Source organism: Rhinichthys klamathensis, unplaced genomic scaffold (assembly GCF_029890125.1).
Source record: "Rhinichthys klamathensis goyatoka isolate OS25496 unplaced genomic scaffold, OSU_Roscu_1.1 h1tg000006l_1, whole genome shotgun sequence".
Taxonomy (NCBI): domain Eukaryota; kingdom Metazoa; phylum Chordata; class Actinopteri; order Cypriniformes; family Leuciscidae; genus Rhinichthys; species Rhinichthys klamathensis.
Window position 1 is genome coordinate 2,104,627 of NW_026606559.1, and position 24,419 is coordinate 2,129,045.

The 24,419-nt window shown below is 43.9% G+C and overlaps 1 protein-coding gene across 1 annotated transcript; it reads left to right on the forward strand.

The window, feature by feature from the left end:
- The first annotated feature begins 724 nt into the window (after positions 1–724).
- Positions 725–24,419, forward strand: pomgnt2 (protein O-linked mannose N-acetylglucosaminyltransferase 2 (beta 1,4-)). The gene is made up of 2 exons (XM_056257427.1): positions 725–1,085; positions 22,219–24,419. The coding sequence occupies exon 2, from the start codon at positions 22,257–22,259 to the stop codon at positions 24,003–24,005; it is 1,749 nt and encodes a 582-aa protein (XP_056113402.1). The 5' UTR covers positions 725–1,085; positions 22,219–22,256; the 3' UTR covers positions 24,006–24,419.

Consider the following 24,419-nt stretch of genomic DNA (forward strand, 5'->3'; position numbering starts at 1 on the left):
TTGGCTCTAGAGGGCGCCGTATTACCGCTTAGAATCAACGAGAACTGACAACTCACTGATCACCTTTAAAAGACAATCGTTTTCAAAACTCGAGACTCAATCATGGCATGGACAATTTCTCAGTTAGGCAAATTGTAAGTCAATACAAAAAGGTCTGTAGCCTGTTCAGGTCATGTTATATGCGTTCATGACAAAGATGTAACCTTCCAACCATAAAACAATCCCCGTGGCATTATGAAGTCTATGGATATTAGCTTATTACTTTTAGCTGGTTTGGTAAAATGAACTTTTAAAATTACAGTGACACCCAAGAGTCTGAATAGCTAATATTCAAACACCTTCCAAAGATTTATCTCCAAAGTCACCAACAGTTAGGCCTATAGCCTATTATAGCTAAATAAACGAGTTGAATGTCAAGTTTAAAGTTTAAACTTTAATACATTATGTGAATCAGAATATGTTTAAGTGTGCCATAAGGCAATCTATTCTTAAGTTAGTTAACTAGCAAATAAATAATTAAATATAGGCTATAGGTAGCCTAGAATTAAATTGGTGGAGACAGTGTGTTATACATATACCGAGGTTTTCCCCAATTTACCATTTAATATTTATCAAACATTATTTAAAATTAATTAAATTAACTAGGAGATGGATTTTAATATTAATGTAGCCTACTTTCATTGTGCTTCTCATTTGGGACTTTCAATTGTGCTGCGATGCTCTCGCGATAACACACGAATACAAACGTCAGACTGATTAGAGGCGATAAGATCTCGCGAGGTTTTCTCGTCTGAGCTCGGTCATAGCTGTGGGTGGAGACTTCTCCAGCAGCTGGTTAATGCTCGCAGAATACGCGCGACAGAGTCGATTTTGTGCAACGTAGCGATAAGATTGCCGATAAGCCTTCAGTTAATCGCTGTGGTGAATGAACACATCTTGCATTTAACACAATTACCCGGAAAATGCTGCGTTTGTCCGTTGTAAAGTTGTAAATGATCATTGGCGCTGGTTTGCTGGAGCTACTGTTGAAACAGTGTATCCGCAGTGAATTCACATCACTTCGTCCTGGCTCACCTTTCCCACAGGTATGATTTGCATTGGCTTTTCCATATGGTTTGTTATGTATTATTGTCTGTCTGTTTTGGAAAACTTAATACAACAAAAGTTTTTTTCCCACCATCTGTCGTCATGAAAAGGTAGATGCTTCTTCTCGATTATTACCGATCGGTCATCCGCACGATTTCTATTCTATATTTCCAATCACTACTCGCGTCATAATTTCTTGACTCAAATATAATATATATATATATATATATATATATATATATATATATATATATATATATATATATATATATATATATATATATATATATAAATCATCGCATAAGACCAATAGCTGTAATAAACTGCTACCTGTTGTGTTTCACAGGATTGTGTGTGTGTGTGTGTGTGTCGTGTGTATATATATATATATATATATATATATATATATATATATTATTAGCCTATATATATAGATATATACACGACACACACACACACACACACACATATATATATATATACATACATACATACATACACACAGAGAGAGAGAGATAGAGCATCAGCATACCCCATTTATTTGATCATTTTAGAGTGCGTGTATTGCAATTATGAATGACTTGTACTCAAATGAGTCAGATCTGCTTGATACAAATTATTTTGACCTGATGATTCATGTCATCATTGCTGGAAATTTTCAAAGAGTGACCTTTTAAAAGCACAGGGCATTAGAATAGAAATAAAACGGGATGCGAAGGGCACAACTGGAAGGACAGCACCAGATGTGATGCTGCCACTATTATAAGCATTTGACATATATAAGCCAAACTTTTTTAAAAGCATTTGTCCTGATGTACATGCTTTCTTGCTGATTGTTACAATGGATCAACTTTCATTTTCATCAAGGACAGGAATGCCTGCTAGATGTCACTCTCAAAACTATCTAGACCTGCCTGAATCCTCTGAGACATCCTAACTCAAATGTCTAACCAGGATATTGGTGCAGAGACTGGGGTTCCTGCTTGTTAAATGAAAAACCTGAAGCCAAAGTCTGTCATCTGTTTAACTTTATTTGTCTTCAAAAGGACTTTTCTTTTTGGTTGACAGGTCTAGAATACATGGAGTTTGCTATTAGTTAACATTCCCATTCATCTCAATGGCAGTTGCTAGGTTGACGCAAGACTAGTGGTAGAATTAAAGTTATGACAATGCTGATGAAACCTCAAGAACGTGCACAATCCCAAGCCCTGTGACGTACGAGGCAACAGACAGGAAAACATATAAGTCTAGGCTATTTCATGCTTTTTTGATCTCCCTAAAACACTGTCGGTAAAGAAAGATGCATTTCAAATTAAAATTGATAGCGGACATTGACTGCCTGCATTGAATCCAACAGCCGCAACATTTAGGGGTTGATGTTATCATCAAAAGCATCAGCGAAAGTATTTTTTTCGATTCAGATCGTTCCCTATTCTCTAAAAACGCTATAGCCTGTGCCAAATTATAGCCAAATTTGCTCAGTGCCCTCTGTCCATCATGGCCTCCTAATCATCCCCATATTGGCTTCATCACTCTGTCTCCTCTATGTCTGCAATATGGATTCCGTCGCATCATCCAGGTGGATGCTGCACATTGCATATGGAAGGGGGAATCTCCTCAACCACCACCAAAGTGCTTCGAGTACCTAGAAAAGCACCATATAAATGTAACAAATTATTATTATTTATATTATATAGCCTCACTTTCCATAAGCAAACTCAATTCTTATGTATATTTCTTCTTTTTGATTTGCACCCTGTCTTTTTCCTGCTCCAGTGTTTTGTCATTTAGCTGTCCTCAACCCAGCTCTGCAGTGTTACGTAGAGTCCTTCTCCCAGGAGGCAGAGTGACACTGTTTCCTGTAACCCCCTCTGAAAAGCTCTTTCAGACCCATTCTTCATCTGTCCCTGAGGAACAGAGGGACACTGAAGACGTTTGCCTTTTTCAGTGCTTAGCTTACTATATGCATCAGCATGCAGCTTATTAAGGGTAATAACAATAGGTGAATTCTGGAACCTGCTTCACCACCCTATGCTAATTTATAGAAGATAAAAGGCAATACAACTGTGTACTACAAGAGTTAGGCATTTTAAAAATGATTTGTGAAGTGTAGTTTTTTTTTTGGTTCAAAACGAGAAGTGCATTGTATGAAATTGTTAAACTCAAAACGCTCATGGCGCAAAATGCTGAAAAAAACCCCACTGCAAATCAAAGTCCGTCTGAAGTACATCAGCAAAATTCAAAATCCTCACAGAAATTAGCACAAAATTACCAAAAATCCTGGTCCACAAGGTAATTGAAAAAAAAATTAATACTCGGATAACGAGCGGCGGTTGTCGGTCGGGAAAATTAACCGAAATGAGCATCCCTAGAAGGGGCATAATGATTGTGTCTCTTTAACCCGAGCGTTTTCTGTCATGGGCAGGGAGCCGAGTAGGGAATCTCCTTGGCTATCCTGAAGGGAAGAAAGCCACTGAAAGACTGAGAGCCGTGTCTTTCCAGGAGCCTTATTAAAATGCATTAGAAGCACTAGGCTGCCTTCCCCCATCATTGTGGTGCTTATCATCCACATAGCAAACAGCCCAGCTGTACACAAGGGAGCTGGGCAAGCCCTGTCAGCCAGGCCCATAATCCCATTCTCTCTCACGCAGTCATAAACACGTGGACCCGGCTCCCCCGAAAAAACCCCCCCTCTCTTGCATGATGTGACCCCCTGCTTCCTTTCTTCATATGCATGGAAAGGACAGCTTTTCAAGGACGTGAGGTCTGCCTGCTCTTGCTGAGGGATTTAGATCTGGACAGCTCCTTAGTGCCATGCGCTCCCAAAGTCTTTATGCTCTTTAGCATATTACTCGCCTCTGTGTCTCTTTAATCTGTTTGCATATCGCTTCACCAAGCAAATCAGTTTTAAACCCCTTTTCCCCCATGATAAGAGCTCTGCCATGTTAATATGCGCCAATGGTCTGGATTTAGCTTTGATTTTTTCATTGTAGCAATGAATTAACCTCCTATAATCTGATCCATACCACAGAGCATTACATGCAAGCAGTTTCAACATCCTCCGTGTGTGTGTCAGTTTTGCTCATAGCATCCTCAAACATATGCCAGATCTGAATGATAGCCAAGCAGTCGAACTCGAGCATGTGATACACATGAGCTTGCATGTGATCTTCATATCAGATCCACAACCTAGTCCTAGATGCTAATACAAGCATCAACCACTTTGCAGAGTTAAATGTATACACTGTAATAATTAAAATCCATAGAAAAACAGAAAAGGTACTGGGGTTGTGCCGATAGAGTCAGGCTCAGAGATATCCCCGGTGGCTGATGCCTTTGACGGTATCAAGATGATTATTATTATAGCTGCGTTCACACCATGTCGTAATTACCGGGATTTCAAGATGAATACACGTGATGTTCTACTCAAAGCTGTTCACGTCCTCAGACCAGGAATTATGCGTTTCTTTGGCAACACTATCAATACCTAAATTAGAGCTCTCTGGCGGTACATACAAAAATGATATAATAACAGTATTTTATAGGTCCAAAACCACTGCACAATAATCAGTCATAGATGAAAATCAAAAGCAACTTCAAACACTGGCTTAAAAATACTTAACAAGAAATATTGATTCCCCTAATTTTTTTCACTATATTCATATGGATTAGTTTTACGATCACATTTTGAAGCGTGCGTTACTTGGCATTAACATTCAATCACCGTGATCCGATCAAGCAGATCGGATCATAAGCCAATCAGGACACGGTGCGTTTACACCTGTCCACATCAAGTGGCTTCTGTATCTGGATAACAGATCAGATCTCACATTTCCGTGAAAAAAAATAAAAATAAATAAAAGGGATGTCTCCGGTGAAACTTTGACCTGAAGTGGTGGGTTCTCTTACGAGAGGTTCTCTCGTATTGCGTAAGCTAGCTTACGCTGCGGGAAAGATTCATCTTTGCTGAGATATTGAAGCCAAAAAATTATTTCATAATTTTGTATCCATACACAACGCAGTTCCTCTGCGGCAGACCTAGAGCGGGCTAGCTAGCAGCTCATTGGTTCGCTCAGAGAGAACTGCTTAAGCCTATGGGAGAGCGGGGCTGAACCCGCTTCCAATGAGAGGCGCCCGCGCGCTCATTGCGTCATGACCCGCCAGAATGGGCGTGGCCATGGTGTATATAAGGCGCTCTCCCAGGCTTATATGTTGATTCATTTCATCTTCAGCAAGCTGCACGCTTCTGCTGTTCCTGAGAAAAGCCATCGCCGTCGAAGAAGGCATCCTCTAGCGAGCTCAAGGACCCTGAAGAAGCCGGCCGTCTTCGCCACCTTCAGCCGCCCAGCAAGCTAGGCCATCCGACGATTGTATCCTTTCTCTATTTCTAAAAGAGCCGAGCGTCTTTTTAAAGATGTCTCGTTTTTCCTGCGGCTCTTGCCGCGCTCGTCTCGAGGACGGAGACCGCCATGTCATCTGCGCTCTCTGCTTGGGACTCGAGCATGCAGAACTCGCCCTCGCTGATGGAGGATGCGACCTCTGTGAAAGCCTGCCGTTATCGTCCCTGCGGGCACGACTTCTGGCAGTGAAAACCGCTCCCGCGCCGCCTATTCTCTCGCCGCGTAAAAAGAAACGCCGCTCTCAAAGGCCGCCGGAGCCCCCAGCGGAAACATGCGGGCCGCCGCCGCCGCCTCCCGCTTCCCGCTCTCCCTCCCCGCCCCTGCCGGACATTCAGTTGCCGCCGAGTGGCCGCTCTGTTGTTTCCGATGACGCCGCGGAGGAGAAGGACTCCTGTTCACTGCTCGCTTCTGACAGTGAAGACTGGTCATCTCTCGGATCCGCGAGAGAGTCGACGGGGACCCGCGCCGGGATAGAAGAGGAGCTGATGCGCCTCCTCTCACAGGCCGTCGAACGCCTCGGTCTCGAGTGGTCTCCTCCACCCGAGCAGGCCCCGAACCGAATGGACGGTAGCTTTTTTCATCGGCGCTCGACCCCCGCGTGCACCCGGGCCGCTCCATTCCTGCCTGAACTTCACGCAGAGCTGACAAAATCCTGGAATGCACCGCTCTCGGCTAGAAATCGCTCCGATGTATCCGCCTCGCTGCGCTCGGTGGACGGAGCCGCCGAGAAAGGCTATGCAGCCATGCCGCCCGTCGAGGACTTGGTCGCCACACACCTCTGCCCGCCCTCCGCTAGATGGCGTTCTTCACCCACGCTTCCTTCGAAGGCTTGCAGAGCGACCTCGAGCTTTCATGCTCGCGCTTACGCCGCCGCCGGTCAGGCCGCCGCTGCGCTTCACTCTATGTCTGTCCTCCAAGTGTTACAGAGCGATATTCTCCGTGAATGGGCCGAAGGCGGTAGAAAACCCCCCCCCGCCGTCACGGATTTGAGAAGTGCTACGGATCTCGCCCTTCGCGCCACTAAAGCCGCCGCACAAGCTCTGGGGAAATGCATGGCCAGCCTTTGTGTTGCTGAGAGACACTTATGGCTCACGCTCGCCGACATGGGAGATTCTGAGCGCGCCGCGTTTCTCAACGCGCCCCTCTCCCCGACGGGCCTGTTTGGATCTGCCGTCACGGGAATTGTCGATCGCTTTTCTGAAGTACAGAAAGCTTCTCAGGCGATGAACTTGTTTCTACCCCGCCGCGCTAGCTCTTCAGCGGGCCGCTCTCACGAGCCCTCCGCCAGAGCCCCATCACAGCGCCCCCCTCCGCAGACTCAAACAACTCAGCGCAGTCAGAGCGGCCGCCCTCGCCCTCGCTCTCGCTCTGACAGCCGCCGCAGACCGCCGCCCCCCCGTGGCCCGCGACCCAAGATCACGCTGAAGCCTGATCATCAGAAGTCTGCCTAACAATGTCAAGAAAACGACGGTGCTCTCCCGCCGCGGCCGGACCGCCGTCAAAGCTTCGCCCTCTGCCAGTCCCCGTTATTTCGCCGACTGCTGTAGTGTTGACCGCCACAAACAAGCCGGTGTCCCAGCCCGCTTGCGAGCGACAAAAAGCCGTTTTTACGGCTACCCAGAGAAATCTCAAAAGAGAAATTTTGCCAGTTGTGTAGAAAATGTGCCCACAATCATGTGTTCACCCATACACACAAGCATAACATATCCCGTGTCTCTATCAGAGCCCCATCACATGAAACGGGCACAGCCCGCTCTAATATCAGAGAACATAACACGCCCACGAGCTCGTGCACGTGTCCCCTCTCTGCTCGCTCTGTGTCACGGCCCATAGACTCCTCTCTGAGTGCAAATCCCGTTGCCACACACATTCAAAGCGCGCCCACACACTGTGTCCAGCCCGCTATGTGCAGCAATCAGGGCAATACAGCCATTCGGCCACTAGCCGCATGCTCCAAAGCGTGGGAAGCCATTCCAGGCATTTCCCCGTGGGTGTTAAGCATTATAAAGAACGGCTACCTGCTACAGTTTCGCCGCCGCCCGCCTCGTGCGCGCGCGCAGCTCGAATCTTCTGTCAGCCCGCTGGCCGCCGGCACGCTCCGCTCAGAAATTGCGACGCTGTTGCAAAAGGGCGCGATAGAGAGAGTCCCGCCATCTATGACCGAGTCGGGGTTTTACGGCCGTTATTTTCTGGTTCCCAAGAAAGACGGCGGCCTCAGACCGATCTTAGATCTCAGGTCTTTGAACAAAGCGCTCATGAAGAGACCGTTCAAGATGCTCACTACCAGGAAACTCCTCGCGCAGGTGCGCCAAGGGGACTGGTTCATATCTCTAGACCTGAAAGACGCCTATTTTCAGATCCAGATAAATCCCCGTCACAGGCCATTCTTACGTTTCGCCTTCGAGGGTCTTGTTTATCAATACGCCGTTCTCCCGTTCGGCTTATCTCTGGCGCCCCGTACATTCACGAAGTGCATGGATACGGCGCTCGCCCCCCTGCGAAGCCAGGGGCTGCGCATTCTGAATTATCTGGACGACTGGCTGATTTTGGCCCAATCACAGACGGAGCTTCTGTCGCACCGCGCAGTTCTCCTCGACCATTTGGAAACGCTGGGCCTCTCTGTCAACTGGACAAAGAGCTCCCTTCATCCCAGTCAATCGATTTCCTTCCTAGGAATAGATTTGGACTCGGTCACGATGACGGCTCGCCTGTCTACACAGCGCGCGCGCAGTGTTCAGCGTCTAGCCGCCTCGTTCCAGATGGGCACCCGCAGGCCTCTGAAAACTTTTCAGAGGATGCTGGGTTACATGGCCTCAGCCTCCGCTGTACTTCAGCTGGGCCTTCTGCACATGCGCCCGCTTCAGTTCTGGTTGAACAGCCGTGTACCCCACCGCGCGTGGAACACGGGTCGCCAGCTGATCAGGGTTACGCAAACGTGTCTCACGGCGCTGCAGCCATGGACAGTAGCAGAATGGTTTCGTCTAGGCGTCACGATGGGGACCTTTTCCTGCCGAAAAGTCATCTCGACAGATGCATCCAACACGGGTTGGGGTGCAGTCTGCGAGGGCTCACCGGCCTTCGGCCACTGGTCGATTCAGGAAAGCCCATTACATATAAACTGTCTGGAAATGCTGGCGGTCGAGAACGCGCTCTCGCACTTTCTCCCGCGCATCCAGGGACACCACGTCCTGATCCGTTCGGACAATATGGCCGTGGTCTCCTATCTCAACCGTCAGGGCGGTGTCAGATCCAGAAATCTCTGTCGACTGACGCACCGCATTCTAGTTTGGTCTCAGAGCCGCCTGCTCTCGCTCAGAGCGACGCACGTGCCGGGCCATCTGAACGACGGTCCAGACATATTGTCCAGGAACCTCATCTCCACAGGAGAATGGTCCCTGAACTCACAGACGGTCCAGTTACTGTGGCGACTATTCGGCAGAGCAGAAGTAGACCTCTTCGCGTCAGAAGAGAACGCTCACTGCCCAATATATTTCTCGAAGAGCGAGGACGCGCTAGCCCAGGAATGGCCTCGCCGCCCGCTCTATGCATTCCCTCCGATCGCTCTGTTACCACAGGTAATTCAGAGGATCAGGGACACACGCCACTCGGTGCTCCTCATAGCCCCGCGTTGGGAGAGTCAGAATTGGGTTCCGGAGCTCACGCAGCTGTCACAGACAGCCCCGTGGCCCATCCCAGTCAGAGCAGATCTCCTCTCTCAAGCTCGCGGCACGATCTGGCACCCCCATCCACAGCGCTGGGCGCTGCATGCATGGGTGATCAACGACTATTCGTTGATTTGCCAGAGGGAGTAAGAAACACTGTCATACAGGCTAGAGCACCTTCCACGAGAAGGCTCTATGCGTCTAAATGGTCTGTGTTCTCAAAATGGTGCACCGACAAACAGCTGGACCCACGGTCGTGCGAGGTGCCGTCTTTGCTTGTTTTCCTTCAAGAGATGCTGGACAAGGGCAGGTCCCCCTCCACTCTCAAGGTTTATGTGGCAGCCGTCGCGGCGTTCGCGGAACCCCGACGCGCTCAGTCATTGGGCAAAGACGAGTTAGTCATCCGCTTCCTCAGGGGAGCTAAGAGGATGAACCCTCCGCGGCCCCCGTCGGTTCCGGTTTGGGATCTTTCTATAGTCCTTGAAGCTATGAAAGCACCCCCGTTCGAACCGCTCGAGTCTGTGGATCTGAAATACCTCTCGCTCAAAACCGTTTTCCTGACGGCTCTGTCCTCAGTTAAACGCGTTGGGGATCTTCACGCGCTCTCATCCAGCGCCGCGTGTCTTGAGTTTGGACCGAATGATTCGATTGTCATTCTCAAACCTAGGCATGGCTATGTCCCGAAGGCGATTGGTACCCCGTTCAGGGCTCAGATTATCTCCCTATCGGCTCTGCCTTCATCCGATAGTGAGCGCGATGCCAATCTCCTTTGTCCGGTGCGGGCTCTGAGATTGTACACTACGCGCGCTGCCGCGTTCAGACGCGCTGAGCAGCTTTTCGTGTCGTTTGGGGGGCGCACCAAGGGTCTGGCCGCCTCAAAACAGACACTGTCTAGATGGATAGTGGACGCTATCGCCTCTGCTTACGCATCTAAATGCCTGCCCTGCCCTCTGGGCATCAGGGCGCACTCCACTAGAGGCATGGCCTCATCGTGGGCATGGTCCTGTGGAATTTCCATTCATGACATTTGTGTGGCCGCGGGATGGGCCTCCCCGTCCACTTTTGTCAGGTTTTATAACTTGGAAGTTCCCGCCTTGCAGGCAAAATTACTAGCTGTCTGACGAACAGCTCTCTAAGAAGCTGCATTTCTGGAGGTCCCTCACAACCGGTTCGCCCCTTGTGCTCTCCTGTAATGCTTATACACTTCATGTGCCCGCTCTGCTGGCCCCATACATGCTTATGTGTACACTTCATGAGCCCGCTCTGCGGCCTCTTTGTACATTCACTCCACGTTAAGAAATTCCCCCGGTATATCCCTGGGTTTTTCATGAGTGGATTCGTAGCGCGCACGGCGTTGGCCAGGTGTTCCCGCAGCGTAAGCTAGCTTACGCAATACGAGAGAACCTCTCGTAAGAGAACGAATCGGTTACCTAACGTAACCTCGGTTCTCTCTAGAAGAGGGAACGAGTATTGCGTTCCCGGCCGTGCTTGCGCTACTAGCGTTTCGCTTCACGCTGAAATAAATCAACATATAAGCCTGGGAGAGCGCCTTATATACACCATGGCCACGCCCATTCTGGCGGGTCATGACGCAATGAGCGCGCGGGCGCCTCTCATTGGAAGCGGGTTCAGCCCCGCTCTCCCATAGGCTTAAGCAGTTCTCTCTGAGCGAACCAATGAGCTGCTAGCTAGCCCGCTCTAGGTCTGCCGCAGAGGAACTGCGTTGTGTATGGATACAAAATTATGAAATAATTTTTTGGCTTCAATATCTCAGCAAAGATGAATCTTTCCCGCAGCGTAAGCTAGCTTACGCAATACTCGTTCCCTCTTCTAGAGAGAACCGAGGTTACGTTAGGTAACCGATTCGTTTTCTTTTAAAAACAGTTTTCAGTTGGGGTACATTTTACAAATCTCGCAAAATGAGGAGGATGAAGAGGCTGCAAGTACTAATAATGTGGATAAATCGCGTAAGAGAAACGCATGGGTCCGGGAACGTTGCAAGCTGTGGTGGGAAAAATGCACATTCTTTACAGAAAATGAATGGTTCTGCAACTTTAGGGTGCGAAAGCAAACATTTCAGTAATGGGGGGTTTGTGTGACGTCCACCTGTGAATACAGACATGATGGCTGGATTGTGTTTATATTACACTGAGATCCGATCACAATGCGTCCTCGACTACCTCCGAACCTGGACACGCTGATCGGATAACATTCCGATCGGAAGCGCGTTAACTTGTCTTTTCAATGTGTATGTGGACAACATCCGGATACAGGTCTCATGTTAATGCCAAGTGTAAACGCAGCCAAACTAATGGCGTAGCTGTCTATGGAGGGACAGAAATCTCTCAGATTTCAATAAAAAATATCTACATTTGTGTTCCGAAGATGAACAAGAGTCTACGGGTTTGGAACGACATGAGGGTGAGCTATTAATGACATTTTTTTTTTTACATTTTTTTGGGTGAACTAACCCTTTAGCCAACATGTGACACATTTTTTTTATCACCAACTCCATCTTGGCTCGCAAAATGATAGACAATTATTTGCGTTTCCCGTGGCATAAAAAACAGAGCAAGTAAAATAAAATAAATGAGTAAATAATAATATCATGTTTCGCGATCTCACAGGCTGACTATAGGACGATGTTACTATGGAGCATAGTGCCCAACACTAAAAGGTACTGGTCATTTTTTGCCAGGACATTTTCTTTTACCCTAAACAAAACACAATACAATGCATAATTCAAAATATGAGGAAAAATCAACATGGACAATTCATGTTATATAAATTCATATTAACACATTACTTTGGTATATATTTTTTTCAGACTTTTCTTAAAATGTTTTAATAAGAAAATATTGGTAACTGTTTTGCATACTACTATGCTGCATTGCTGCCCCATGACCACACATCCCATCCAGTTATGATTCTGATAGATAAATATGGTTTAATTACATTTTGTGAAAAATGTCTTTAACATTTGTTACTCTGGTCAAATAAGGAGTCAAATAGTTAATAAAAATCATTGCTGATTTTATTTCTCGTTCTTTTGTCAGACTGGAAATTGGAGACAAAGTCAAACATATTGCATTACAGTATTCCATGCAGAATGCTTGTGTTGTATACACATGTATAATAGGTCAGCTGGGTATTCCATGCGCACAGAAATGTGCATGTTGTGCACAGTGTACTTACAGGACTGAAGAACTTGAAATTGCAGAATGAGCAGCATATTAGTATATTTTGCAAACAGCCTTTTTTATATATATATATGAGAGTGCTGCATATTCTTACTGAAAAACATTTTGTTGGTTCGTTTTATCAAGGCTATAGTATTTTTCTTTGAGTGATTATGGTGCAGTGTCATTGAGTTGAGTGAAGTTATTTGAAATAATCACTGGCAGAATGGTGTAGGCGTAACAGCGTTGTGGGTGTTAAGTCCCAAGAGAGAGAGAAAGACTGAACACTGAAACGGATGTAAATGTTACCTGAAACCAAAATAGACTCGATTAGAAATGACTCTGACAGTTCTTACTGTATTAAAAACTTCTTTTTTTACACCCCTCCTTGCTGATTTGATTTTTTTTACCCAGATAAATAATGTATGAGATGAAGTGCAATGTTGATTTGATTATCACCTCTTGGTATGTTAATATTAGGTATGTCTTAAATTATTTGTGATTTTTACATTTTCTTTCATTTGATAATATAGCAAGAATGAATGATTATGAAGTATTATTATTATGAAAATGATTAATTAGTAAAAGCTTATTGTTGCTCTTTTAGGAGATCATGTGAAATTTTGAGGCAATACACCCTGGGGAGCCCAAGTAATACGGGGTTTATAACCATTAATTCTTCAGTTTATGGCTAATTTCCAAGCAGACATCAAAGACATTTCAGTCTTATGTGAGCTGAGATGGAGCCACTAAGGGTTTGCTCAGTAGTTTCAATACATAGCTGACATTTTGCAGGCATTTGTTAGTTGGTGAAGCCTTTTTATGTTTCCCTCTGGGTTGTCTATGCAGTGAAGGGAATTAAATGCATAAATGGCGACAATGCCATTCCTGCTGTTTGTATCCTTGTGGATTGAACGTTAATATCGCTTAATTCTTAAAACATGAAATACTGTGGATGAAAACAAACAAGGAAGATTGTCCTTCACATCCTGAAAATTTGCATTTTTCATCCACAAGATGTGACAGCAAGAAGCTCTGCCAGCCTCCTCCTAATTTTTGGTACTGATAAAGCTTTTAACATAGCTAGAATGTCATCTCCCTCAATTTGATGCTGTCGTTGTGAACAATAGGAAGAGCTGTCACTATTTTAGATTACTGTAGCAGGTTCTTTGTCTTTTCGAAAACATTTTCTTATCTCATATATTTACATTTACATTTATTCATTTAGCAGACACTTTTATCCAAAGCGACTTACAAATGAGAACAATAAAAGCAGTTAAACTAACAATAGAACAACAACAATATGCAAGTGCTATGACCCTCCCAAGTTTAATCTAACGCAGTATGTGTACTTTTATTTTATTTTTATAAAGATAATAGATATAGAATAGAAGATAAAGTGTTAGTATTAATGGATCAAGTGCTGCCGAAAAAGATGCGTCTTCAGCAGTTTCTTGAAAATGGCCACGGACTCAGCAGCTCTGTTTGTGTTGGGCAGGTCATTCCACCAGCAGGGAACAGTCATGGAAAAGGTCAGAGAAAGAGATTTTGTGCCTCTTTGAGATGGCACCACAAGACGGTGTTCACTTGCAGAGCTCAAGTTTCTGGATGGCACAAAAGTCTGAAGTAATAAGTTTAGGTAGGAGGGAGCAGACCCAGTGGTTGTTCTGTTGGCAAAAGTCAGTGACTTGAATTTGATGCGAGTGGCAACTTGCAACCAGTGCAATTTTGTGAGGAGAGGAGTGACGTGTCCTCTCTTCGGCTTGTTAAAGACCACTCTACACTCAAAAAAATACCTCATCAGTTGAATGTGAATTAATCATGTGGCAAATTTCCACATAAAATTATTACATTAATAAAGCTGTATGTAATCATGTCTGTTGGATGTAATCAAACTATTTCTATCTGAATTATCACAATTACATTGACCTAATGTAATTTTCTTGAAAATCAAACTGAACTTTATTACATTGACCTAATGTAATTTTCTTGAAAATCAAACTGAACTTTATTACATTGACCTAATGTAATTTTCTTGAAAATCAAACTGAACTTTATTACATTGACCTAATATAATTTTCTAGGAAATTAAACTTAACTGTATTACATTGACCTAATGTCATTTTCTTAAAAATTAATGAAATTCAAACTTACTGTATTAAATTCAAATAATGTAATTTTTCCAGAGTAAAATGTAACTTGTGTACACGGACCAATGTGTTTTTCTAGTATAGGTGTAAAGAATGTCACAATCTAATGCATTATTATTATTATACATAACCAACCTTCAGAAATATGCAATTACAGTAAGCACACCAAAAAAGCAAACAAATACCAAAAAATACTTTGAAAAAATACTTTGTTTATTCATTTCATGAATTTAAGAACTGCACAAATGGCTAAAAACAATTGTCAACACACAATTTACTCTGTCAGGTAATCAATTAGTTCACATTTACAATTTTTTTAATTGTTTACAATTGTGCTCATTTTTTTAATGCAGAAAATACAGACAAAAAAATAAAATAATAATAAAAAAGCTGATCTATTCAAACATTTTCAGCTTGAGCTTTTGGACTCTGTCTGACAGCCTTTGTCCATCCAGATTAAGAAACAGTTTTTGAAAGACCTCGAAAGTATGCTGTAGGTTGGATGGGTACCTCAAATCAAGAGCATAAATGATGCCCATAAGCAAAGTGATGGCACACAGAACAGTTTGAATTTCCCCGAGTACCTCTACTCCCTCAATTACAATCGACACTTTTGGTGGTTGTTGTGCACCTTCTGGATGGAGGACACAGATCCCAGGACCATCTCTTCTTTGGACTTCTCAGCCTGGTCACAGTCCTTGAAGTTGGAAAAAAGCACAAGAAACAAACATTGTGTGTGTGTAATGGTTAAAACAACAAAACATCCCACTAAACTTGCATTACAAACAGAAACACTGAGGGCTGGGGCAGAATTCTTTTTTTTTAAATTGTTTGCGTGCTGGAGGTACGTTATTACGTCGTGTGCAGAGTGATGTTCAAATTTAAGCTAGCTGGTGAGAGAAAATGGCACGATCAAAGAGTCTAAAGAGGAAATTTGACAGTGAAAATAGCCATACAAAGAATAATGAAAAGACAACTATGCGTTCATCCTACCTAGTTTTGTAAATGCAAATACATGTTACGTGTCATGTGAGTACTACCTTTCCATGTGACGCGAGCTAGTTGAAGAACGTGAGGAAATCGTGCAGGCTAGTTGACAAGACCCACACAATGGGCCGTAAGTGTTTTAAGAAGCTTCCTCAAATGACCGGCAACACGTCCAACATGCAGATGCATATCCTACGGCACAATCCCGAAATCTATTTAGTTGGAGCACAGAAAACAACCCAAAAGAAGCAGCCTGTACTGCCTAGTTTAGTTTAATAATTTGCATAGTTAATATTGTTCTTTGGTGTTCAGTTTATACAGGTTTTTCAAATGTTATTTAATAAAAAAAAATATAAAAATCTTTTTTTCAACCCAAGCTCCGCCCCGCCCCCGTGATAGAATCGCGATACGAATCGAATCATGGGTCAAAAATCGTGATACGAACCGAATCGTGGGTTTGGTGTATCGTTACAGCCCTAGATGAGACCCAGGGCCCACGACCTAAATTATCCAAATAGAAATTTATTGCCAATTTTCAATGGGAGAGTGACCAAGCAACAATCACTCGGCAAGATTGCCCAGCAACATTGCTCAAAAAGTTGCCCTGTGTATCATCACCTTTAGACTCATTAAGAGTCTGTTGTATTGAATAGCATTAAATTGCCAGGTATAAGCCTAGCTAATGAAGTGATGACTATGTGTAGCCTGCGAATAATTAAATTCAAAATTCAGTACTTACAGCCACTAGGAGATTGCCACGTTTTTTTTATTTGTAGAAGTTGATAGAACTGGTCCATATGCACTGGTCCAAGATTTCTATTTAGGAAAATAAAGAATTTCAGTATCAGTCAAAAAATAATGTGAACAATTTTTGCAATTATTTTCAGACTGTTGAATGTTTTCCGAATCAGCAGGAAAAATAATAATATTTGTTTTAATTTATTACTTAAAGCTAAAGTTGTTTGATAGCTACTACATCAAAAACTACTAGCCACAGTTCACACATTATTTAAAACAAGTGAACAGTCGGTAATAAAATAAGAACAAATACACAAATTACAAGCAGAGATGAATACTAAATAAAGTTACAAAGTCTAACAGTAGTATTCCGATACAAAAATTAATAATTAAGCACAAATTTAAAATAACACTATTTGTTCACTGTAAAAATTAAATATATTTTCATCTTTGATAAAGCTGTATTTTGTCGTTTTATCAATATTAATGACAGACAACAGTATACATAATTTTAGGTGTGTGCTGTCACTTTAAGCCCGACATCACGGACCGAAAAAACTGACAAACTGTAACGCCGTTCTTTCTCAACTGTTCACATGACATAAACAAGAGGATACTTGTCAAGACGGCCATTTAGCCGGGTTACGGGTATTTTGATTATTCATAATCTGAAAGAATATGAAAGAAGTCCACCACTAGTCGACCATCGTAAGTGCGGAGTCTGCTGACTGACGGTGACACAGTGCGCACTCACTGACACTGTGCAATGACAGTTGGGTGATTTTACCTCTACGTTTATCTCTATCGATGTTCCTTTATTCCCTTTGCCGTTCTCAGTGCCCTTCGACCTGAACATGTTCGCTCCCGAGTCCCCTCCCTTCGGATTCGAATCTCACTTTTAAGATGGCGGAATGCCCTCTGTTACGTCCACTACGGTCGACTCACTCTGGCAACTCAATAACTTACTCCCGAGTAAAGGATTTGTTCAAAATAAACGACGCATCACTAGAGGAGATTGTATATTTTTACATGTATATATATTATTATTTGTTATATATTAGCCTACTGAATGTATGCTTTTAAAAAAAGATGCCGCAGAATGTGACGTCATATCACGACCGTTGAAAAGTGCGGAGAACTGTCAGTAATGCGATCTATTCCTTACTGTATCACCAGACAATTGGGTTCTTAGTTTAAACAATAGCCTACACAAAACACCTCTGAATAACAGACAGTTGTAACATCTAACAAACTTAAAGCTAATGGTAATTAACTAACGTTATATTTCACGGTCAAGAGAAACGTTTTTTTTTTTCACCATTTAATACGTTACAGCTTCGCCTAACAAAGTGCACATAAAGAGGAAATACTTATTTTAACTGTGACTGATTAAGAAATTACATCGTTGTTGTTAGAAATTTCTTAAATACTCACCCAACTTTAGCAGTAGGCTATCCGTCGAAAGTTCTGGAATGGCGGCTAAAAAGTTCCTTGCACGCAGTCCAAACAGCTCTCAGTGACATGCGCAGTAGGCGTGGTCAGGCCACAAACTTAAATTTCAGTCATTAATCCAAGTAAATTCACTCTCATTACATGTGGAACCTAGGCAATTTACATTTATTCAAAAAAATAAAAATACATCTGCTTATAAATGTATAATATTTAAATTGATCTAAAATGAGTGATTTATGGTCATCCAATGAATGCCAATGAGCACTTTTTTGAGTGTAGTTGCAGTAATTTGGATCACTTGCAGAGGTTTGACAGTCCAAGCTGGAAGACCTGCTATGAGAGCATTACAATAATCCAGTCTGGATAGAACAAGTGCTTGGATAAGGAGTTGTGTGGCATGCTCTGATAGTAAGGGCCTGATCCGAGATGGTCCTCACTGCAGATCCAGCTCCTCCCACCTTACATATACCTAAACCTACCCATTTCCGCCCCCTGATCCCTAACCCCACCCCTAATCCTACCCATCTCCATCCCTTAGATCTGGATCCAACTCCGCCCCCTGGATCTCGTGTACTGCAATGAGGTGCAACTGCCTGATCCTCCTAATGTTGTATAAGGCAAATCTGCAGGACCGGGCAGTTCTAGCAATGTGGCCTGTAAAGTTCAATTGATCATCAATCACAACTCCAAGGTTCCTGGCTGACCTTGATGAAGTTATGAATGACGAACCTAGCTGAATGGAGAAGATGTGGTGTAGTGTAGGGAAATCTTTCGATTTGCGCCACTTCCTCTCTGCACCCCTGAGTTTAGAACGATGTTCGCTGAGAACATCAGATAACCAGGGGGCAGAGGGGGTGGCGTGGGCTGGCCTGGAGGATAGGGGGCAGAAGTTGTCCAAGCAGTATGTTAAAGTGGAGAAAAGAGTATCAGTTGCACTGTTAGTATCTAGTGTTGAGAGCTGATCAGGTGGAGGAAGTGTGGATGAGACCAAAGAGGATAGGCAAGAGGGTGAGAGTGTGAGCGTAGGTTTCGCCGAAAGGTGACCTGTGGAGGAGTGTGTGTTGTGTTCTGAGGCATGTTGAGAGTGAGGAGTAAGTGGTCGGAGGTGTGCAGCGGAGTGATCAGTAGCGCGTGTAAATAAGGTCTAATTGGTTACCTGATTTGTGAGTAGCCGCAGTAGATACTCGTTTGAGGTCGAATGAGGCAAGCAGAGTGTGGAAATCAGCAGCCTGAGGCTTTTCTAGGTGGATGTTGAAGTCTCTAAGAACTACGAGAGGAGTACCATCTTCAGGGAAGGATGAGAGTAGCACTCCAAGAAACTGCCAAGTAGGATTGGGTATAATTTTTTTTTTTTTTTTTGATACCGGTGCCAAATCGATACTTTTAAAGCGATGCCGGTACCTAAGCGGTGTCTTAACCGATACTTTAAAAAAAAAAGAGAGAGCCTCAAAACGATGGTAAATGACATACTTTTTATTGAAAAACAAACAAACAAACAATTCTTAATTTAATATATTAAAATTTTAAAGTAAATATATAAATATAAGTAGTCTTATTAGAAAACACAAAAAAATTACATAACAAATTCACAATAAAACCTAAGCCAACTAACCCAAATACAATAATTTAACACTACAGTACTAACAACAGCAAAGTAGTCTTAGGGCCCTATTTTAACGATCTGAAACGCAAGTATCAAGCGTAAAGCGCAAGTAGCTTTGTGGGGGGGTCTTGGACGCTGTTGCTATTTTACCGGCGGGATAAATGACTCTTGCGCCCGACGCAAGTTTAAAAGGGGTTGGTCTGAAATAGCTTCATTATTCATAGGTGTGGTTTGGGCGTAACGTGAAATAAACCAATCAGAGCGTCATCCAACATACCCTTTAATAATTCATTACATTTATATAGCGCTTTTCTAGGCACTCAAAGCGCTTCACATGGAAGGGGGAATCTCCTCAACCAGCACCAATGTGCAGCATCCACTTGGATGATGCGACGGCAGCCATAGTGCGCCAGAACGCTCACCACACACCAGCTTACTGGTGGAGAGGACACAGAGTGATGAAGCCAATCGGTGTATATATATATATATATATATATATATATATATATATATATATGGGGATGATTAGGAGGCCATGATGGACAGAGGCCACTGGGCAAATTTGGCCAGGATGCCGGGGTTACACCCCTACTCTTTCGAAAGACATCCTGGGATTTTTAATGACCACAGAGAGTCAGGACCTCGGTTTAACGTCTCATCCGAAGGACGGTGCTCTTTGACAGTATAGTGTCCCCGTCACTATACTGGGGCGTTAGGACCCACACAGACCACAGGGTGAGCGCCCCCTGCTGGCCTCACTAACACCTCTTCCAGCAGCAACCTGGTTTTCTCAGAAGGTCTCCCATCCAGGTACTAACCAGGCTCAGCCCTGCTTAGCTTCAGTGGGCAACCAGTCTTGGGCTACAGGGTGATATGGCTGCTGGCTAAAGAGCAGGTGCGCATGTTGCAAGGCAGATTGTTATTATTATGGCGGATCTACCAGGCGCGCGCCAGGAGCGGTTCACAGCCGAGGAGACCGACGTTCTTGTCAGGGCAGTGAAAGACAGAGAAGTGACTTTGTATGGGGATGGGAGATTTTTTTTTTTTTTTTTCTGGTTCTTGACGGACAAACTAATTTGTCAGATGTCCTTATATACATATGTGTCTTGCCACTATTGGGCAAACAGGTCTGATCCGTCATTACTACAATTAGCCTGAAAAATTTGGGTAAGTGTGTAAGCTAGATTTAGGCCTACATTTTTTTACATTTTCATGGACACCACAATGATTTCCCTCATGTGTTAATATTTTTCCATGTTATAATGTATGATTTGCAAAAATAAAAACTGCTGCATCTGTGTTGATGAGAGAATCAAAGTGTATGCACGTTGTGCACCCGCTACATTATGGCCAAGCATGCGCGCTTAAAATAGCATTATGAACAACGCGCAACGCGCCACTGACTTTAGACTAGGTTTTTTCTGGTCAGTGGCGGAATTGTTTTCTGGAACTGCAAAATAGCACTAGGGAATGTTTGCGCCGAAACACGCCTCCTTTTTGCGCCGACCCGCCCAGGGAGCGCAAGTTCATTCCCTAGTTTACCGACGTGCGTCTGTGGAGGGAAAAGCCCGCTTTGCGCGGGTGCAAAATAGGAATGATACATGCGTCAGTGTACAAAGTCATTTGCGCCGGGTGCAAGATAGGGCCCTTAGTTTTCTTGTTCATTTTTTGCCTTCTCTGGCAAAATACGGCACCTCTCCTGACTTATTGGATGTCCTGCACAAGGTGAGCGTTATTTTAGAACGCATCACTTTAAATGCCGTGACGCGAAACCCACAGTTGAAGAAGAACGCCGCCATGTTTACAACTGTGACAATGAGCGCTCAGGATCAACCGAAGGCTGGATTTACAAAAGTATGTGAAGTTTACTGCTCTATTGTTGCAGTAAATTTCCACGTTCTTGAATGAATAATTTATGAGATGTACACCGGTCTGTTATTGTAGGGACATCGACTTTACATGTCCACACTAAACATGACGCGAAAAAAAAATTGGTTGCGTTACATGTCAGTCCTTGGCTGATATTTGTATTCTTAAAAACGTGTAAGTGAATGTGTTTTGTCATTTAAGAAACCTTTATTATCATGATTCATGTTAGTTGATCTATAATGCACAATGGGCGTTAGTATGCACCGCAGTTCAGAGAATTGAATCTGTCAGATTTAGGCCTAACACATCAATTCATCCACTTCTCCTGAAATACATTAAAGTAAGTGGCTGGTTAAGTGTGAGAAGAACTGAGTAAATTGTATAGTTACCTATACAACGTGTATCTAAACGCGTCATCCATTTATAATTGAAAGGATTGTTATTGCCGCTTCCATAGACATCTGTGTATTTTACTAACTATAAATGTAGTACTTATGTGTATTTAAATGTCTGAAACCTAAAATAAACCTTATGTGGCTGAAAACACTGAATAGTTGTGATATATGACAGCGCTGAGCGTCTGTCTCTCTGGCTCAGTGCCAGCCAACGCGCGAACGCAGATTTGAATTTAGAAGTTGTTGATCAAGCGATCTGAACGTTCTAATCACACCGGTGTGAACGATCGTACGCGTCAAAGGGTTAACTAGCAATCACATGCGGTGATGATGCTTGCGTCCGTTTTTTCTCCTTTCTTTTTCCCTCTGTGATTATTCTGTACTCTGTTTATGATGTATTAAGATGGAGGTATTCATTCCCCTTGGAGACCCACTGTCCTGTAGAGTTTAGCTCCAACTCTAATCAAACGCACCTGAAACAAGTAATTAAGCTCTTTAGGATCACTTGAAAATCACAGACATGCATGCTGAAGCAGGTTGGGAATAAACTTTGCCAGACATCCAGGAGAAGGCTTGAAGACCTCTTTTTTAATATATATTGGTGTTAGTCATTCCCCAGGAATGACTGTTTTAATATATATTGGTGTTAGTTACTCACAAACTTCCTGATTCAAACATGGTATTCTGATCTTTGCAGGTAGAGGAGCATGAGTGTGGGGTCGGAGTTCTGCTGCGATGCGTGCTATTGGGTGTAGGATGAACCTGCCGGCAGTGCTAAACGGCCTGCTGGTGTCAGTGGTGGCAGCCTTGCTTTGGAAATACGTTCGCCTGATTGAACACACATCTCAGTTGGAAGAGGAGCTACAGCTCACACGCCAATCACAGGAGTTCTCACAGGTGCGTATCGACTACCACGGTGCCCTGTTAGCACTCCAAGAACATGGCACCAGAATGGTCTGCACTGGGAAGATGCACACCGATCGCATCTGCCGCTTTGACTACCTCTGCTACTGCACGGAGGCTGAGGAGTTTGTATTCTTCCACAGTAATGACTCTGTGATGCTGCCCAACCTTGGCCCTCGGCGTTTCCAGCCCGCCCTGCTGGACCTCTCTTCTGTAGAAGACCACAACACTCAATACTTTAACTTTCTTGAGCTCCCGGCAGCGGCTCTGAAGTTCATGCCGAAACCTGTGTTTGTGCCAGATGTCACTCTAATTCTGAACCGATTTAACCCAGACAACCTCATGCACATTTTCCACGATGATCTTTTGCCAATCTACTACACAATGCAGCAGTATTCAGACTTGGATGACGAAGCCAGGCTTGTCTTCATGGAGGGTTGGGGTGAAGGTGCTCACTTCGATCTCTACCGTTTGCTCAGCAGTAAGCAACCACTACTCAAGATGCAGTTAAAGACCTTTGGCAAACTCATGTGCTTCACCAAGTCCTACGTAGGACTTTCAAAGATGACAACATGGTACCAATATGGCTTTGTGCAACCGCAAGGACCCAAAGCCAACATTCTGATATCGGGTAACGAGATCCGCCAGTTTGCTTCATTTTTGATGGAGAGGCTTAACATCACGCGAGAGGAGGGCGATGACTACATTGTAGTTTTTAAACGTACCACTAACAGGCTCATCCTCAACGAGGCGGAACTTCTTCTTGCTTTAGCCCAAGAGTTTCAAATGAGGACTGTCACTGTGTCTTTGGAGGAGCAGTCGTTTGATAGCATTATCCAAATAATTAGTGGGGCGTCTATGTTGGTCAGCATGCACGGAGCCCAGATGATCACCTCCATGTTCTTGCCCCGTGGTGCCGCTGTGGTTGAACTCTACCCTTATGCTGTAAACCCAGAGCAGTACACTCCCTACAAAACCTTGGCCTCCTTACCTGGCATGGACCTTCAGTATGTCGCATGGCGAAACACCATGGAAAAAAACACTGTTACATATCCCGATCGCCCCTGGGATCAGGGTGGCATCGTCCACTTGGACAAAGAGGAACAAGAACGTATCCTTGCCAGCAAGGATGTGCCAAGACATCTTTGTTGTCGTAATCCAGAGTGGCTTTTTCGCATTTACCAGGACACTTTTGTGGACATCGCCTCTTTTCTGGACGTACTCAGAGAAACTCTAAAAAAGCCTAATCTCAAAAAGGTTAAGGTGGCTAGCACTGTACATCCTGGTCGAGTCAGAGAGCCCAAGTGTCAGACGTCAGTACAGGCCACCAATGAAGCAAAGCTCTCAGTGTCATGGCAGATCCCTTGGAACCTGAAGTACTTGAAGGTTAAAGAGGTGAAATATGAGGTGTGGATCCAGGAGCAGGGAGAGAACACATATATGCCTTACATTCTGCCCCATCAGAACTACACATTCTCAGAGAACATCAAACCCTTTACCACATATTTAGTATGGGTGCGCTGTATCTTTAACAAGAACCTCTTGGGCCCGTTTGCAGATGTTCTTATATGTAAAACTTGATTCAGCAATCAGTTTAAACGTAACACTGTCACTGTCAGCTAGTGAAGAATTAATTTGAAGATTAATTCTCAGCAGATATCCTGAAAATTAAACGGTGTGACACGGGTGAATTGTTTTCGACCTTGGTAGTCATTCTTGTGACTTGACTGTTCTTCATGGTCCTTATGGAGTGTCATAAACTAACGGATAATGAAAGCCCTGGCTGCAATTAAGGTTAGAAAGGGAATCCAGTTTACAGAACTGGCCAGTCCTTTTAGATTGCGTATCATCATCCAAGCAAAGTTCTCAATTAATTTATTTATAAGAAATGTATTATGTAATTTAAATTCATATTTATAAGTTCAAGACACTGGTTTTGTCTGACACCTGCTTTTGTTAACTGAAATATTGCACACATTTCTGTGGCTTAAGTGA